Here is an 18553-nt window from a genome sequence, read left to right on the forward strand (position 1 = left end):
ATAATTTCTCATTGCACTTGTTTGAAGTGGTAACATAAGAACGAATTCAAGATGATATGTAGCTGCCCTGATTTTATTGTAACAGGCATTGAGAGAAAAGTTGAATGAGAGGCAAAGAATTTTCTTTAAAATCCTTGAGATTTATAACAAAAAGAGAGAAATTAAAAACAGTATCTTTATTAAATTTATATCAGAATTGAGAACATTTTAGGTGTTTGTAAAATGTCTTTTGATTCTACTTTAATGGGATGAATATATGTCCTTCAGTTTCCAAATATATTTACCCACCTTTTAGCACCTATCTTGTATTTATTTTTATTATAACGTTTTATAATTTGAATGCCTTTTTTAAAAAAAGTAAAAGCCAATGTGAATAGAAAAGTACACAAGGATAAAAATATATTTAAATTCTTAATTGCATAGGTATCTTAGATGGCTAGGTTTAAGATATTAATTAATTAAAGCCATGCAGCAAGATTTTTAAGTTTTCACTTAATATTCTTTTAAACTGTATTATTTTGTACCAGGGAAAAACAGTTCTCTTATACATCTAACAAAAGAACATATATTAGGAATACTTCTTAGCCCAAATATCTCGATTTTACACGATCTGGCCTGGCAATGAGTCATTTTAGATAGAAGGAGACTTGGGTTATGGGAAGAAAGGTAAGACTTTTCCTATTTTGTGACAATGACGTGTTTCCTTTTCTGGGTCTATGTTTCTTAAGGGCACACTTATTTTCTCTTCTGAGTGGAACAGGGACTGATGTATTTCCATCCTGTGCAGTTTCAGGACCATGGTTGATCCTGGGATCAGAAGAGGGATCCATCACCCCTTGAGCTTCACCTGCTCCCTGCTCATTGTGGGAATGTGCTGTGTGTCTCCTTTCTTCTGTCATAGCCAGACAGACCTACTGGCTCTTAACCAAGCTGATCCTCAGTGCTGGGAATCCTCCTCAGTGCTCCTCCTGGAAATGCGAAAGCCTCGCATTTCCAACACTGTGTCGGGCTTCTGGGATTTCATGATCTACCTGAAGACATCTGAGAACTTGAAGCATGGAGCACTGTTTTGGGATCTGGCTCAACTCTTCTGGGACATCTATGTGGACTGTGTCCTCTCCAGGAACCATGGCTTAGGAAGGAGGCAGTTGTCTGTAAAGGAAGAGAAAATCTCAGCAGCACAGCCACAGCACACAGGGAATAAACAAGGTGGTTAGCCCCGGCTCCCATGTCTTTTAAAAGGGTCAATCAAATATGAATGTGCTGAATTGTGAGGGAGGGGGAAATGGCTTTAAGGGACAAATGCCACAAATATTCTTTTCAAGAGCACAGAAGTAATAGAAAGATAGATAGCACTTTCTTTTGCATTTCACAATAACTATTTAGATGATCATGTTGTCACTATCCTCATAGCTCATGTGAACACTAAGGAGAAAGAATAAGAAGGGCAAATAAGGAAAAGCATGATTCCTCAAATACAGGGCAAAGGTACAAAGGTATGCCCAAGATCAACACTATTTTATCACTAGCTGAAACATTGGCATTGATATTTACTTGCTGTGGAATTGGGAAAACTTGAATATAAGCCTGGGGAATATTTGTAGCACATGAATTCTTGCCCCCTTAAAATTGAAAAACAAAACAAAACATTGCTTTCACGTTAGTGGAGGGGCTCTTTGAGAGGTACTTAGTTGATTAGGAGAAAAAATCAACTGGCATGCAGATTCACTCCTTTTTTTTAGTGAATTTCAGATAAATAGTTAACTTTTATCAAATAATTAACTTTTAGTAACTTCCCAAAAGTTTACAAATTTTCACCAAAGTAAATATTGCATTCAAATACAGCCTTCTCTAAGGGTATAGAAGTAATATCCTTTATAAAATTGGAATGAAGGTGAGTGAGATCCTGTCAATAAGTGGGCAAAGAGATGCCTGAGTTCTATTCATTTTTTGTTGTTGTTCAATTTTTGGTGTCACTTCAGCCGTTAAGCTTTCAAGCATCGCAGCAAGTGTAGTTTAGGTGGTAGTAACTCTTTTAGAATTATTTATGTACCAATGGAAACTGGAGTATAAATAATTTTTACATTTGAAAAAAATTGTCATTTATGCCTTTGATATATGACATATATTCCTAAATAATTAAAATAATGATTAATAGCTATGATTTTAGGACTACCTTTTCCTAAGATATTGAAGATTTTAGAGATCAAGTTTGTTTTAACCTCAGTAATTAAAAATCCTCATGACTTGCTGCCACACAAAACCAGATAATCCACTGCTATTATTTATAAATAAGTTTATTGTTTTGATAAGTGTAATTATAACTTAAACTAATTTCAATTTTCACAGGCTATATTCTCTCTGCAGCTTTGATACTAAAGTAGAAATACAGATGAAATGTTTTAAGCATTGGTTGCTGCCATTAAAAAAATATTTTTAGTTGTAGACAGACACAATACCTTTTATTTATTTATTTATTTATTTATATGTGGTACTGAGGATCGATCCCAGGGCCTCACACATACTAGGCAAGTGTTTTACTACAGAGCCACAACCCAAGTCCATGGTTGCCACTATTTTTAAAATATTTTGAACAGAGGCTGCTCAGGTGTCAGCATAAGTAAGGACTACATATTCTCTTCTGTATGGTGGAGGGTGATCTGTAGGGATTTTTCTCTCATTTTTATCACTTAGCTGTTGTGCTCAAATAATCACAACTATATTTTGTATTTTGTACTCACCTTGAATAGCTCAGAGAAATGTCTAAAGAAAACATTTGTGTTCTCAATATGAGAATAATTATATGTATGTATACATGTTTATACACACACACACACACACACACAGAGACACACACACACACACAATTCTCCATCTCCAGCCATAGAAGCCAGTTCCTTTATCTCACTACAAAGTTGCTATTGAGTCAGCTGGTTTCAAACTTTAGGAACTGTTGCTTTGCAAGTAGCCAAGTAATAGGAGTGAGCATTTCTCTTTGTTGAAGTTATTTTAATGTTTGGTACAAACAATTGTTTGCAGATCAGGAAACAAGACTTTCCATTTGGTTGGCAGAACCACAGTCAAAGAGGGTCTCAGGTCAAGGAGATACATGTCCAGAAGTTAAAAAGTTACAGGAACATTGAGATTTCCTTTCAAGAGGCTTGATTAAATCTCTAGTGGCTCAACTGGGCTCTGGATGTACCTGCATGGATCTTCTAATAATTTTTCCTTTTGTCTCGGGAGGGGGGGGGGATAATATGTTACCATGTTTGGACGAAGGTGAGGGTGAAGAGGTATTTTTCTGTATATTTCTCAGGGAAATCATATCATCAGGGCAGAAGGGAAGAAGAATAAAATAAATGTGTACATAATATACAAATAGGTTTTTGCTATTTTGATGACTTTAAATCAAATAGTTTAGATCCACTTACAAAATCTTAGTATGAATCATGCTTTGCTAAAAATATGTAACTTGCCATTTTCCATTTGACTAAATCATATTTGCTAATATTATATCAATAAATTTGAAAACAAAAGATACCAAATACCTAGGTAACCTTGGGGAAATTAATTTATGCATTTGGTACTTTGTTTTTTCATCAATTAGGTAACCTCTGACATACCTTCAAGTTCTCTGTTCTAATGTTATGTAATCCTATAAAAAATGAATATATGAAAGAAACTAATGTAACTCTGGAAAGAATCTAGAAGAGCTTTACCCAAAGGAGAGTTGACTGAGCTGGGTGATAACCTGGACACTGTGGCTATTTACAATGAAAAGTAGAAACAGAGGAGGCTCAGAGATGAGAATTCTAGAAATTCTAAGGGCTAGAGATAGCATTATGAGAAAATACCCTAAAAGTTATTGTTATTTAGTCTGGAAAGATGTTGACTAACAGTTGAATGGTGGAACATATAAAGGGAATATAAAGAGGACATACCTAGGCTTAAGCACTAAATTCTGAGAGGAGAAAAAAGGAGAGAGAGGGAGAAGGCGAGGAAGAGAGAGAGGGAGAAGGAAAGAGAGAGATTGATTCATTTAGGCCAAGAGTACACCGATAATTCCCAAAGAGTAAGCTACAGTTTAGGGTAACTCACACAGTAGTAAAGACTTCCATTCAAATGAAGAGATTTTGAAGTATAACCTTGTTCGTGTCAAAAATGATGGCCTCTTCCTTCAACAAACCTTGCTCTGTCACTAATAAGGACAGAAAAAAATTATCTTCTGGGGCTTGGCAGTCTGAATGTTCTAGAAAATTTGCTATTCTTTGTTTTTCTTGTGATGAGAAAATGAAAATTTAGATTTATCAACTAATGATGTTGCAGTTGGTGTCAAATTAGCTGACAAATATTCAGTGCTTATTTTTTGAACACTAAACACAAGATAGAACAATGCTTTGGGAACATAGATGGATCCACAGTGTTTGACTTCCTACTTTGCTCTCTCCAAGAAATTTCCTAAGCAGCATATTCAGCAATTCTTTACTTAGAAATTTACTCTAAGAAACATCCAGAGGTTCAAGTTCTTTACTGCACTTCGATTTATAGTAACAGGAAACCTGGAGATAATCTAAACCCCCACAATAGAGTGATCGTTAAATAAATTATGGTATAAAACATGTGTATAAAACTACCTCAGAAAGATTATACTGTGTGTGATTTAAAATGTTTTATTTATATTTTTATAGGAAACATTATATAAAGACCATTTTAACTTTTTAATCAGAAAAATAATGCATAGTAATTGACAAGAGAAAATGTTTTTATAATTTACATCATTCATATTATATAGGTAAACTGCATAGGACAAAAAACTTTTCATAAATATAAATTTATTATATATGAAATAAGTTTATATAGAATTTTGATAGAAGAATGGAAGAAATGTCTACTTTCCTTTTTAAAAAACAACTTACTGATATTTAATTCAACTGAAAATCATTTGGTGACCTTTAGTTTCTTTTTTCTGCTTTCAGGTGCATATTCTCAGCTCCTAAGAGTCCCTTTCCTAAAGAAGAAAGAGTTGATTGAAGATTGGATAAGCATGTATGTGCACAGGAGTGGGTCTAGATTCGTTGGAAAAGTAAACCTGGAAATAAAGAGAAAATAAATCTAACCTTAGAGCTAACTCATGCCTTGGAATTAAAAAGTGCATACATATTTTTCTTAAATATTGATCACTTATTTATTTTAATTGGTGAAAATGTCCAGAGATAAAAATTAATATGAAAATTAAATAATACTTAAAGCTTCATTCTTTTAGGCTGCTAGCATATTCCTTCAAATAGTGATTACTGCCAGAACATTTAAGAGTTAACCTCCGAAGATGACTTGGGGATTGGAAGACTATACTCTGTATTAATTTGATAATTTGTCTGGGGATGTTTGACATTGTTAATGGACTGGGGATGCCATACATTTAACTTGAATACATTGCATGAATTCCAAGCCATTTACCACTGAATTGCTTGTGCACTGGCATAAAAGGAACTGTGTTTATTAATTGCTAGTTACCACAATCTGTGATACTACACTTTGAGAAAATATTTTTGAATACTGAATGAAGCAACGAATAAAATGAAACAAAAAACTGGAGGAATAAAGCATTCTTCTTATGGAAACAAAATTAATAAATGCTCTGGACCAAGTAATGTTTTGGAGTCTCTTTATCTCAATATTTAATGTTTCCACTAAAGATACCCAAACTCTGATAAAATAGCATAAGTATCAATTATCTCCCAATTACATATGTGCTATTTGATGAAATATTAAAACTGTATAAGTGGCTATAGTTTGCACTGAAAAGCAAAACACACTTAAACAGAATTATAAGAGAAAAACATATAAATAATTTTTCCTAGCAAAATGACCAGGCCTGAATGAGATTCATAGCAGTGAAGTCCAATTAGCAAATTGACTTGCGTTCCAGACATAAGGCTATTTTTATCTCTAATTATTCCCATGTTTCCAACCATTCTCTCATAACCAATGATGGAGAGCCAGTTTGAATTTCAGATATGTTAGCTATTCTCTTGGTATTTTCAAATCCAAATTATTTTCAGGTCTGAATAAAATCTCAATAAATGTTTCACTGAAGCCTTTGGGACCCTCCTAAAGCTAGAAATCTTATCTAAAGGGTTATTATCAGAAGACAAAGTTTCATCTGAGGATTAGCCAATCCTAATAATGGGGGAAGAAGTCCAGCCTCAGGGTTTGGCTGACTGGGAGAATGAGAATATTAAAAACCTGTTGTGAGGGGAATAGGAAAATAAACAAGGAGGGAAATGAATTACAGTAGATGGGGTAGAGAGAGAAGATGGGAGGGGAGGGGAGGGGGGATAGTAGAGGATAGGAAAGGTAGCAGAATACAACAGTCACTAATATGGCATTATGTAAAAATGTGGATGTGTAACTGACGTGATTCTGCAATCTGCATTTGGGGTAAAAATTGGGAGTTCATAACCCACTTGAATCTAATGTATGAAATATGATATGTCAAGAGCTTTGTAATATTGTGAACAACCAATAAAAAAAATTTTTAAAAAAACCCTGCCACTCTTTGGCTACCATTTTTACATAGATTCATCATTTTGCTTTCATACTCTTTTCTCTAATGCCTTTCATCCTGCTCTTCAAAACCATCTGATAAACTCATCACCTCTTTTAAATCAGTAAATAGATACCACTCTTGGAGAATGCCAACAGCAGTTGTCAATATTTTCTGTAAAGAGTAGGGGTTGTTGGCTTTCCTGTGTCTATTGCAATTAATCAGGTCTACCTTGGTAGAATAAAAGAAACTATGATACATAATAAAAGAGCATGGTTATTTTTCAATAGAACTTGGTTTATGGACACCATCATTTAAATCCATATACTCTCCAGGTGTCCTTTTCAACCACTTATAAAATGTAATACCCACCCTTAGCTCACAGCCTGTTCAAAGCAGGCAGTGGGCAGGATTTGGCCCACAGGCTGTGGTTTGCTGAACCATCATGCTTTATGGCATATTATCCCATGTATAAGGAGCACTAAGGGTTGAAGAAAGAAGAGTGAATATGTCCAATGACAATACCAAAACAAAGATGTATGATAGGCTGGGAAACAAACATAAAAATTAGGATGAGATTGAACAGGGATAAATTCATCTTAATCCTATCCAACTGGACATTATTTTACTCTGTAAACAGTACTAGGAATTATAGAGCACACATACACACACATATGTATACATACACATATATGTATATCTATAATCCCTCAGAGTATAATATGGACCACAGATTTTGAATGGAATCCTAATAATTTATATTGAGAGCAATTAGAGATCAGTGATTGGATTGTAGGCTCAGGAGCTGGGTTCAAATATCAACTTCAAGTACCAGCCAAATGATTTTGCCTAAGTTATTAAATGTCTTTGTGCTCCATTTTAAAAAAATAAAATGACATACCAGCTTTCTAGGTCTGTTGTAAGGATTAAATGAGTTAGTACATATAAAGTGTTTAAAGCTAAGTGTTGTATCAGTAAAAAAAAATTGTTAGCTCCTACTTTGGATATTGAGTTAAGCATATCTATAATCTAATTCAACACACAGAGAAAGGACACACAGGTGCTTTGGTGAAACTCATGAGATGGAGGTTTTGAAAACATTCACATAAGTCTTTTGAGATACTTTTTTATTTATAAACAATTATAAGAAATAATAGAGACATTTGTGTATTCATCTAATTTCGCCCAATGGGAACATCTTGCATAACTATAGGTCAGTATCACAAGCAGGAAGCTGACATCGATGCAACCCAAGGAATTTATTCAGATTTCACTTGTCTTACAAGCACTCCTGTGTGTGTGTGTGTGTAGTTCTTTGTCATACCAGTTCCCAAGGAGGAGCATCCAGATGGAGAATTAGATCATCAATCACTAATTTGAATGATATGTGAAGAAGATGCATTCATTGACATAGATCACACATTTGACTATTACTACCAAAATATCCAAAGAATGACCTTGTGACAGAAACTCCACACACCTGGATTCAATTTATTTTTCATTTACTCTTCACCTCATGGCCTTACTCTAAAGAAGATCCATTAAAAAGGAGATTCAAAATAGGATTTATCTTCTTTAGAGTTTACACCAATTATTGAGAGAGAGGTAGAAAACTTAATTTTCTTAATTCAGATTTTGAAAACGCATTTTGTCATCACACCTGGGGGCCTTTGAGTCTGGACTCCTTTTCATTTGAAGTTGGGCAAAGTGATTTGATCCACAAGGGCAGAGAAAGCCCTGCACACCTGCTCAGCTTCTCCATATAGGTCCATGTTCACTGAAGACTGTGGCCCTGAAATCAAGAAACAGGAGAGTCTTTCAGAGAAACCTACTTATAGGTTCTTAAGCTGATCTGGATAAAGCTTTTGCACATAGATGATATGGAACCCATCTTTCCTCAATTCCTGCAAACAATGCCTTTTCTCTAAGTTATAAGGCAAATTAGATGGCTGTATTAATCATGATCAATACCACTAATCCAAAGAAGTTGTAGGTTCTTAAGATGCATTTTCCCAGGGCACAAATCTGAGGTGCCAGAAAGTCCACTCCAGACAAGTGTCTGCAATCTCTGTACAATCAGAATCACCTGAAGTGTGTTAAAACAGAATGCTGGACCCATCCCCAGAGATGTTACTTGGTCTGTTGGGGATAAGGCAGAGAATATGTATCTGTAATAAGTTTTCAGGTGATACTGATACAGCTAAGGTTTGAGGTGCTCACCCGATATCAGTTTTAAAAGGGATTGTGCTACAGCTGAGTTCTACAAGACCTTTAAAGAAGAACTAATACCAGTACTCTTCAATTTATTTCAGGAAATAGAAAAAGAGGGAGCACTTCAAACTCATTCTAGGAGGCCAATATTACCTGTTTCCAAAACGAGGCAAAGACACATCAAAGAAAGAAAACCTCAGATCAATATTTTTAATGAATATACATGCAAAAATTCTCAATAAAATTCTGGCAAATCAAATACAAAAAACATATCAAAACAATAGTGCCCCATGATCAAATGGGGTTCATCCACATATGTGGTTGGTTCCACATTCAGAAATCAGTAAATGTAATTCTTATTGAATTAATATTGTCAAAATTGCTAGGAGCCACAAGCAAATATACGATGTATGGCACCTTTGGTTGTAAAGTGACGTGACACCAGCTAGCCACTGAGATGATTATGTTAAGATTTACATTCTTATGGAAATTGGACTCCCGCTGTTCACCTTGGCCTGCTACCGGACTCATGTTACGGACTCATGTTACCAGACTCTTGGAGAGTTCCCATTGGTTGGGGAAGGATAGTAGGAGGAAATTCCGGGGGAGGTCCGGGGGACCCCGGGTTCCGGGGAGACGCGCGGTTCCGGTGGACGCCCGCGTGGGAGGACCGGGTTTGGCTTGCCGGCGGCGGTTTTTTCGAAATAAAGTTTTGTTCCTGCTTGAGTGGCTCGTGATTCTGTGCCCAGCCAAGACTGCGGCAAAAATGACCATACTACCAAAAGCATTATACAAATTTAATTCAATTCCAATCAAAATCCCAATGACATTCCTCATAGAAACAGAAAAAGCAATTTTGAAATTCATTTGGAAAAATAAGATATCCTGAATGGCCAAAGCAATCCTTAGCAAGAAGAGCGAAGCAAGTGGCATCACAACACCAGACCTTAAACTATACTACAGAGCAATAGTAACAAAAATGGCATGGTATTGGCACCAAAACAGACTGGTAGACCAATGGTACAGAATAGAGGACACAGAGACTAACCCATATAGTACAGTTATCTTATATTAGACAAAACACGCATTGGAGAAAAGATAGCCTCTTCAACAAATGGTGCTGGGTAAACTGAAAATCCATGTGCAACAAAATGAAATTAAGAAAGTCCACTCCAGACGAGTGTCTTGCAAACTCTGTACAATCTCTCCCCATGCACAAAACTCAAAATGGATCAAGGACCTAGGAATTAAACCAGAGACCCTGCATCTAATAGAAGGAAAAATAGGCCCAAATCTCCATCATATCGGATTAGGTCCCTACTTCCTTAATAAGACTCCTGTAGTGCAAGGATTAAAATCAAGAATTAATAAATGGGATAAATTCAAACTAAACCACATCAATGTTTATTGCAGCACAATTCACAATAGTTAAACTGTGGAACCAACATAGATGCCCTTCAGTAGATGAATGAGTGAAGAAAATGTGGTATATATACGCAATGGAATATTACTCAGCAATAAAAGAGAATGAAATCATGGCATTTGCAGGTAAATGGATGGAGCTGGAGAATATAATGCTAAGGGAAGTTAGCCATCCCCCGCCAAGAAAACAAATGCCGAATGTTTTCTCTGATATAAGGAGGCTAATTCATGGTGGGGTTGAGAGGGGGAGCATGGGAAGATTAGATGAACCCTAGATAGGGAAAAGGGGAGGGAGGGGAAGGGAGGGAGCAAGGGGGTAAAAAAGATGGTGGAATGAGATGGACATCATTTCCCTAAGTACATGTATGAAGACTCGAATGGTGTGAATATACTTTGAATACAACCAGAGATTTGAAAAATTGTGCTCTATGTGTGTAATACAAGTTGTAATGCATTCTGCTGTGATATATAATAAATTAGAATAAAAAATTTAAAAAGGAGATTGTGCTATAAAAAGATCTACAATTTGGTGGTTATCAATCAAAGTTTTAATGTGCATAATCTTTAAACTAAGAACTCTTCATAGTTTAAATATACAAAATATACAAATATACAAAAAAGAATACCGCTTACACATAAGCACAAGGAAATATAAGGATATTCACCAAAGCCTTTGTGATCATGAAAAGCTGAAAGTAATTTGATTATACATCACTAAATATAGTATACTCATACTATGAGATGCTACATAGAATTTAAAAAATGACATTGTTCAATGTCACTAAGGAAGCAGGAAAAAAGCAAAAGTATAGTGTAATCTGACTTATGATGAAAAAGTAAGGACATGTACATATGCAGTTAAAAACATGTGAAGGAAAACTTATTAAACCTCTAGTAAAAAGGTGGGAGAAGTGGAGGGCATGAAGATGAATTAATTTTTAGAAAATTGTGCATTGTGGCATCTTAATTTACCAAAAATGTAATATTGTATTATTTGTGTAACTGATGAAAAATAAAATAACAAGAATTGAAAGCACAGAAAGGCTTATTTTGTTAGTTACATACTTTTCAGGTACCTGTAGCTCCATCTGTGCTATTTTGCATTGAACATTCAGGAGGAGAGAACTTATACCATTCTTCTTCATCTATTCTCTAACACTGCTCCAGAGCTACAAGGACCTTGAATAAATCATATTTCACGGCCTGACTAAAAATCTTTGTTCAGAGGCAAACTTATTTTAAGACATTGCCTCTCAGCCCACAGTGATCAAACCTTAAATACAGCAATAAAGAAATAAGGGAGTATAGTCCTTTTCATCTTTTCATGAATGAGAGCTTTTCCTGTTACTTTTTTTTTAAGCTTAAGTCCCTTGTAATGTTACAGGAAAAAAAAAAAAGCCAAAGATATGCACCTAGTACATAACATGTTACTTGGCATACTCTGGGGACTCAACATGTATAAGGACTAAATTAATATAGCATATAGGTAAATGCCTAAGGAGATGTTAATTGACAGTCCAGAGAAAATCACAATGTAATTTAAATTAACAATGAATTTAAATATAATTTAAAAGCCTATCTGGTCCCTGAATAAATTAAAGATGTGAGAGAAGGCTATTAGAATGTTGGGTGTAGAGATTTGAAAGTATTAGGCTGTGTAGTCTATGAGTAGTTTCCTAGGCAGTTGAAATACTGAACGCATGTCTTTCTTACAACAATCATTAATTAAGCAAATCAATATTCATTAAATATCTACTCTGTGCTAAGACCTCTTCCTTGAGATGCAGATTATATATGTTGATTGCCTCTCTGACAATTCATTTAGAAAGGTCTCAGGCAATTCACACCTCATATGTTAAAAACAGAGCACCTGATTTTTCTGACCCCCCTGTCAGTCTTCACAGTGTTCCCTGTTGTAATAAAATATCACCATCTATCCAGACCAACACCATTACCCTGCGGTAGGCTCTTTCCTGGTCTGTTATCCCACTTGCCCTTCTCCAGGCTACTCTCCACATAATGCCAGGATGTCTTAAAAATACAAACCTATGCCGTGAATGCCAAGCAGCAAGCATAGTGCTTGGCACAGAGTAGATTATTGATGAATATTTGTTAAGTGAATAAATGAGTGATTTAATGACGAACCAAGTAGGTATATTTTCTGCTGGATCTCTTCCTTTACTCATCAAAATTTACTTCGATTTTTTTTTTTGTGTGTGTGTGTATGTATAATGATAGAGAAGATAGAATAAAAGATATATGTCCATTAAGTTTCCAATAAACACTGCTTGGACTCCCAGTCATCATTTGAGGTTATCTTCAAACAGATTAGATAAAGATACAATGTTGAACTTTTCTCTCCTGAGTTTGCTAAGACATTCTTGTTTATTTCCCCATAATTTGTTAAATTTGAAACTTTATTTTCTATTCATTTAAAATAATAATTCATAATGATGGTTCCAGATAAGGAAGAAAGGAAAAGGGCATAAGCCACATCCCTGACCCTACCTGTGCCCTCATATATATAAAATTATGTCATCTGCAAACAGAGATCATTTTATTTCTTTTTTGATTTGAATAGTTTTTATTTTGTTTCCTTGTTTGATTGCTCTGGCTATGACTTCCAGCATTATGTCTCACAGAAGTGGTGAGCATGGGCATCTTTGCTTTATTCTTTTTTTTTTATTGGTTGTTCACAACATTACAAAGCTCTTGACATATCATATTTCATACATTAGAATCAAATGGGTTATGAACTCCCATTTTTACCCCAAATACAGATTGCAGAATCACATCAGTTACACATCCACATTTTTACATACTACCATATTAGTGACTGTTGTATTCTGCTACCTTTCCTATCCTCTACTATCCCCCCTCCCCTCCCCTCCCATCTTCTCTCTCTACCCCATCTACTGTAATTCATTTCCCTCCATGTTTATTATCCCGTTCCCCTCACAACCTCTTATATGTAATTTTGTATAACAATGAGGGTCTCCCTCCATTTCCATGCAATATCCCTTTTTTCTCCCTTTCCCTCCCACCTCATGTCTCTGTTTAATGTTAATCTTTTCTTCCTGCTCTTCCTCCCTGCTCTGTTCTTAGTTGCTCTCATTATATCAAAGAAGACATTTGGTATTTGTTTTTTAGGGATTGGCTAGCTTCACTAAGCATAATCTGCTCTAGTGCCATCCATTTCCCTGCAAATTCCATGATTTTGTCATTTTTTAGTGCTGCGTAATACTCCATGGTGTATACATGCCACATTTTTTTTATCCATTCATCTATTGAAGGGCATCTGGGTTGATTCCACAGACAATGGATGCCAACCAAGAATTCTGTATCCAGCAAAATTAAGCTTCAGGTACGGCAACCACCTTTGCTTTATTCTTGATCTTAAAGGAAATGTTTTCAAATTTTCACCTTCAGCATGAAGTTAGCTGTGGGTTTTCATATATAGACTATATTCCATTGAAATAATTTCTCTCTCTACCTAATTTATTGAGAATTTTTATCACGATAGAGTTGAATTTTTCAAATGCTTTCTTCTATATCTATGAAACAAACCATGTGATTGGTATCCTTTATTCTGTAATGTACAGTATCATATTTATTGATTTGCAAAAACTAAAACATCCTTGAATCTCAAGGAAAGTTCCCACTTGCTCATGGTGTATGAACCTGTTAATATGCTGTTAAATTCAATGTTCTAATATTGTGTTGAGTATTTTTACATATATTATTACCAGAGAAGTTAGCCTGCAGTTCTTTTCTTGTAGAGTTTTTAATTTGTGTTGGCAACAGGGTAATACTGACCTCATAAAATTATTTTTGAAGTATTCCCTGTCCCTCAATTTTTTTGGAAGAATTTAAAAGTATAAACATTAATTTTTCTTTAAATATTCGCTAAAATTTACTAGTAAAGTCATCTGGTCCTGGACTTTTCTTTTTTAGTAATTCAAATTTTCTGTTTCATCATAACTAAGTCTTAGTAGGTTGTATGTTTCTGGAAATCATCTATTTCTTCTAGATTATCCAGTTTGTCGGTGCATGATTGTTCATAGTAATAATCATGATCCTTTTTTATTTCTGTGGTATTAATTATGTCTTTATCATTTATGATTTTATTAATTTGAATTTTTCTTTTAGTTAGTTTAGCTAAAGTTTTATCACATTATTGATCTTCTAAAAAATCAAGTCAGCTTTTTTTCCCCTATTGTTTTTTATATTTTATTTATTTTTGTTCCAATCATTGTTTCCTTCCTTATGCTAACTTTGGGCTAACTCCTGCCCTTTTCCACTTACTTGAGGAGAAATATTCAGGGTTTTTTTTAGTGTGTGATCCTTCCTCTTCTTCTTCCTCTTCCTTTGCTTTCTTTACCTTCATTTCCTCCTAATCCTCCTCCACCTCCTCCTCCTTTTTCTTCTGTACTGGGGATGGAACTCAGAGCCTCATGCATGGTAGGCAAGTGTTTGTCCCCTGAAGGTAGGTGTTTGTTACTAGAAGATTCCTTTTTAGGACTATATTTTCTGTATCCCACAAGCTTTGGTATGCTTGCTGTGTTTTTGTTTTCATTTTCTTCAAATAGTTTTCTACTCTGCTTTTTGATCATTCATGTATCTTCATGAATTTTTTTCTTCCATTATTAATTTCTACTCTCATTATGTTGTGGTTGGAAAAGATATTAGATCTGACTTTAGTCTTCTTAAATTTGTTAAGACTTGTTTTCTGACAACAGGTGACCTATCCTAGATAATGTTCCATGTGCACTTGAGAAGAACATATATTATCTTGCAGTTGAGTGAAATATTCTGCATGTCTCTTACGTTCATTTGGTTTATAGTGTTGTTCAAGTCCACTGTTTTCTTATTGACTTTATGTCTGGATGTTCTATACATTATTGGAAGAAGAGTATTGAACCCTCTTAAAATTATTGAATTACTGTGTATTTCTTTCTTAAGTTCTGTCAATGATTGCTGTATGTATTTAGGTACTCTGATGTAAAGTACACATATTAATTGAATTATTATGCATTCCTTAGGAATTGACAATTTTATCATTATGTGTCTTTTTTTTCTCTTGTGCCAGTTTTTGACCTAAGGTCTATTTTGAATCATATGAGGATAGCCACTCTTGATGTCATTTGGGTTCTTTTTAATGGAATATCTTTTTCTATCCCTTTACTTTCAGTCTTAAATATAAAGTAGGTTATTTGTAGACATTACAGAGTTGGATCTCTTTTTTATTTGTTTAGTTTTTAAATCCTTTCAGCAATTCTATGTATTTTGTTTGGAAACTTTAATTCATTTATAATTAAAGTGATTATTGGAGAGGAAGTTCTGCTTTGCCATTTTGTTAGTTTTCTATCTTACAGCTCTTTTATTTCCTTTTCCTATTCTATCATCTTCCTTTCTTTTCAGTTTTTCTTTTTGCATATTGTGGTTTATTTTATTTTGTATATTTTCTGTGGGTTTTGTTGTGTGTGCTTACCAAGAGATTTCCATCAAACATCTTGCAGTTATAAAAGTCTTTTTTTAGTTGATAACAACTTCAATTGCATAGAAAAACTCTTTACTTTTAATTGCTGCACCATATTTTATGTTACTGAAAAAGTCACACCTTTTAATATTGTATATCATAAACATTTTTAGTTATAATTATTTTTAATACTTTTGCTTTAACTTTTGCATTGAAATTGAAAGTGATTTATACATCACTGTTTCAGTATCATGGTATTTTTGTCTCAAACATATTTACCTGCCCCCCCATTCCCTATTTTTCTCATCTGAATGGATGATTTCAAATACTCTGAGTTTGCTGATTCTTTCTTCTGCTTGATTCTAGTTTGCTGTCTAACTCTTGTACTGAAATTTTCATTTAAGTTATTGAATTTTTTCAGTGCCAAGATTTCTATTCGGTCTTTTTAAAGCTTAAATCTCTGTTGAAATTGTCATTTTGTTCTTCTTCTCTTCAGCTCATAAACATCATCATAATGGTTATTTTGAATTCTCTGTCAAGTAATTCATATATCTCTGTTTCATAAGGGTCCTTTTCTGGAGCATTCTCATTCCTTTGTTTGTACCATATTCCCATGCTCCTTCACCTTTCTTTACTCTGTATTTGTATATATACAGTAGAAAAAATAGCCACTTCTAGGTCAGGGACTCTAATGCATACTCTTCATGTCTTTTCATACAGAAGAGGATCCTCAGCAATCAGTCTAGTCAGAAATTTTGGGAGCTTCTCAAGTCTTCATATTAGTCCCAACTGCTACCTTTGTTCTTAGCAACTCTCAGGCCTCTAGTGTGTGAGAGGTACTATCAGTATTCTGAGACAGGCAATGCAAAATCTGGTCCCTAAGAGAGTCCCCAGAAGTAGTAGAATGATGGATGCATAGTCCAACTATTTCTCTCCTGAGTAAAAAGATGAGATTTAAGTATTATTAGCCTGCATGCTTTGCACTCAGCCTTGAGGAGGAGCTATTCCAGGTGCTTTCATGCTGGTCTAAACCGCCATCTTTGTTCTTAAACCATGCTCTCCTAATTCTGCCACCCTCCTCCTCTGTCTTTCCTCCTCATGACTGAAATACACAGTGACAAATGTATTGCAAAACTGGATGAGATAGAAACAAAATAATTTAGTACATGTACACAGGAAATTTCACTCTCAGATGGAAAGCAAACAGTTTAATAAAACAGAAGCAAAGAGTACTAAACCATATTTCAAATCTTCTTTCTTTCTTTCTTTCTTTCTTTCTTTCTTTCTTTCTTTCTTTCTTTCTTTCTTTTTTTCTTTCTGTGCTGAGAATCAAACCCAATGCTACACACATGCTAGGCAAGAACTCTACCACTGAGCCACAACCTGAGCCCACAAATCTACTTTCTTTACTGTAAGTTTTTAACAAATTTATTTCCTATTGATTTTCAATCCAACATTCAGAATTTAAAGAGGTTCAGGGACCTCTTTACACATAACTGTCTCTTTTCATTATGCTCTCATCATCTTTGAAGTCCTTTTATCTTAGATCTTAATGCTGAATGACTCTATTCAATTAATGTCAAACGATTGCCCAAAAATCATCATAAGGTTTACTTTTTAATCCTATTAAGCCTTTAATTATCATGAAGTTCATCTCAATAACCAAGATACAGTAACTTCTTAGTGAAGCTGTAATCCAAAAGGGCAGTCAACTACTGGGATAATCACCACAATGGGTGAATATATCAATACTTATCTGAGTCAATCTTAGAATGTTATAAATGTAAGTATTTCTAATTTGTCCAATAATTTTCTAATTTAAAGAAATCAAACAGTAAAGATACCAAAACTTCCTGCTATTATCTAATGTTTCCACGATAAAAATAGAGTAAATAAAGGGAGCCATTACCTCAATTTAGCTCATTTCATTTTCCACATTTTCACTACACTTCTGTCTTTGAGTAAGTTTGGTGTAATCTTGGCTAGCATGTATAGATTATGTAGAATGAATGAAGTATAGTTTTATAATAGAAATTGCCAATGGCTAATTGGAATTGAAAACAGGATTATATTCAATACCAGACTGAATAAGGATCCTAGCTTAAGTAGAAATATTTGAGTGATGAGTGACAGTACAAAACAGTAGCCATAAAGGTTAACATGTTAGTATTTGTTAAATCATCACAAAGTAGTGAGTCCTATAATAACAAAAGGACAAGCATTTTCTGCTAATATCATAAGCATGTTTATAGAACATGCTTCCTATAAAACATCTATATTCTATCGAGATTGTAAGTGGAAACAGATGAATGTGTTGAGATTTTTAAATATTTTCTACAAGATTGGATAATACTAATTACATATTGATACATTCTCACAGTACCTGAATTTAGAAATATATATTTACTCATGATTTTCCTTTAATGATATAATTATGTATGTATAGATAGATATATTTATATAGAGACCTTGATAAATCACTTAAAATGTGCACAAATCCTTTACCTTCAGATAGTAAACTGGGGAAATGTTGAGATATTATCTTCCAAAAAGAAGTAGTAAACCTAGTATTATAAATATAAAATGTGTATTATAATAACTACATTTGTGAGAGCTGATCCAACACAAAGTTTTAGTAATCAACAGTTTTCATCAGCTTATTTGGAGAAACATAAAAACAAAAAAAGAAGATGTCAAATACTAAAATCCTTTTCTGTAAAGTCCAATATTTATGTGAAAATTTTCAAGAAAAAGGTCAAGTGGATATTGACTTTGCTTTGAATGCTCATAATGACCCCAAGTATATTTAGATGGAAATACCATGGGTGGAATTTTTTGTTGGCTTAAGAACCAGGCACAAGGAGTTCTCGTCTTGTCCTTGTCTCAGGCAGACT

The 18553-nt window shown here is 34.3% G+C and overlaps 2 protein-coding genes across 2 annotated transcripts in view; one reads left to right on the forward strand and one right to left on the reverse strand.

The window, feature by feature from the left end:
* Nucleotides 1-797: 797 nt before the first annotated feature.
* FAM237A (family with sequence similarity 237 member A) lies at nucleotides 798-5110 on the forward strand (the record flags this gene model as incomplete). The annotated part of the gene is made up of 2 exons (XM_081261680.1): nucleotides 798-1209; nucleotides 4977-5110. 2 exons carry the CDS (start codon nucleotides 798-800, stop codon nucleotides 5108-5110), a joined length of 546 nt encoding a protein of 181 aa, XP_081117806.1.
* A 3125-nt stretch (nucleotides 5111-8235) lies between these two features.
* The window catches only part of DYTN (dystrotelin), a gene marked incomplete at both ends in the record, with an annotated part of 75869 nt that continues 65551 nt past the window's right edge, over nucleotides 8236-18553 (reverse strand). The window contains 1 exon segment of the mRNA XM_081261739.1: nucleotides 8236-8339. Within this exon segment, the coding sequence (XP_081117865.1) occupies nucleotides 8236-8339 (104 nt within the window).

The sequence above is a fragment of the Spermophilus citellus genome, assembly GCF_964194105.1.
Source record: "Spermophilus citellus genome assembly, chromosome: 11".
NCBI classification, from domain to species: Eukaryota; Metazoa; Chordata; class Mammalia; order Rodentia; family Sciuridae; genus Spermophilus; species Spermophilus citellus.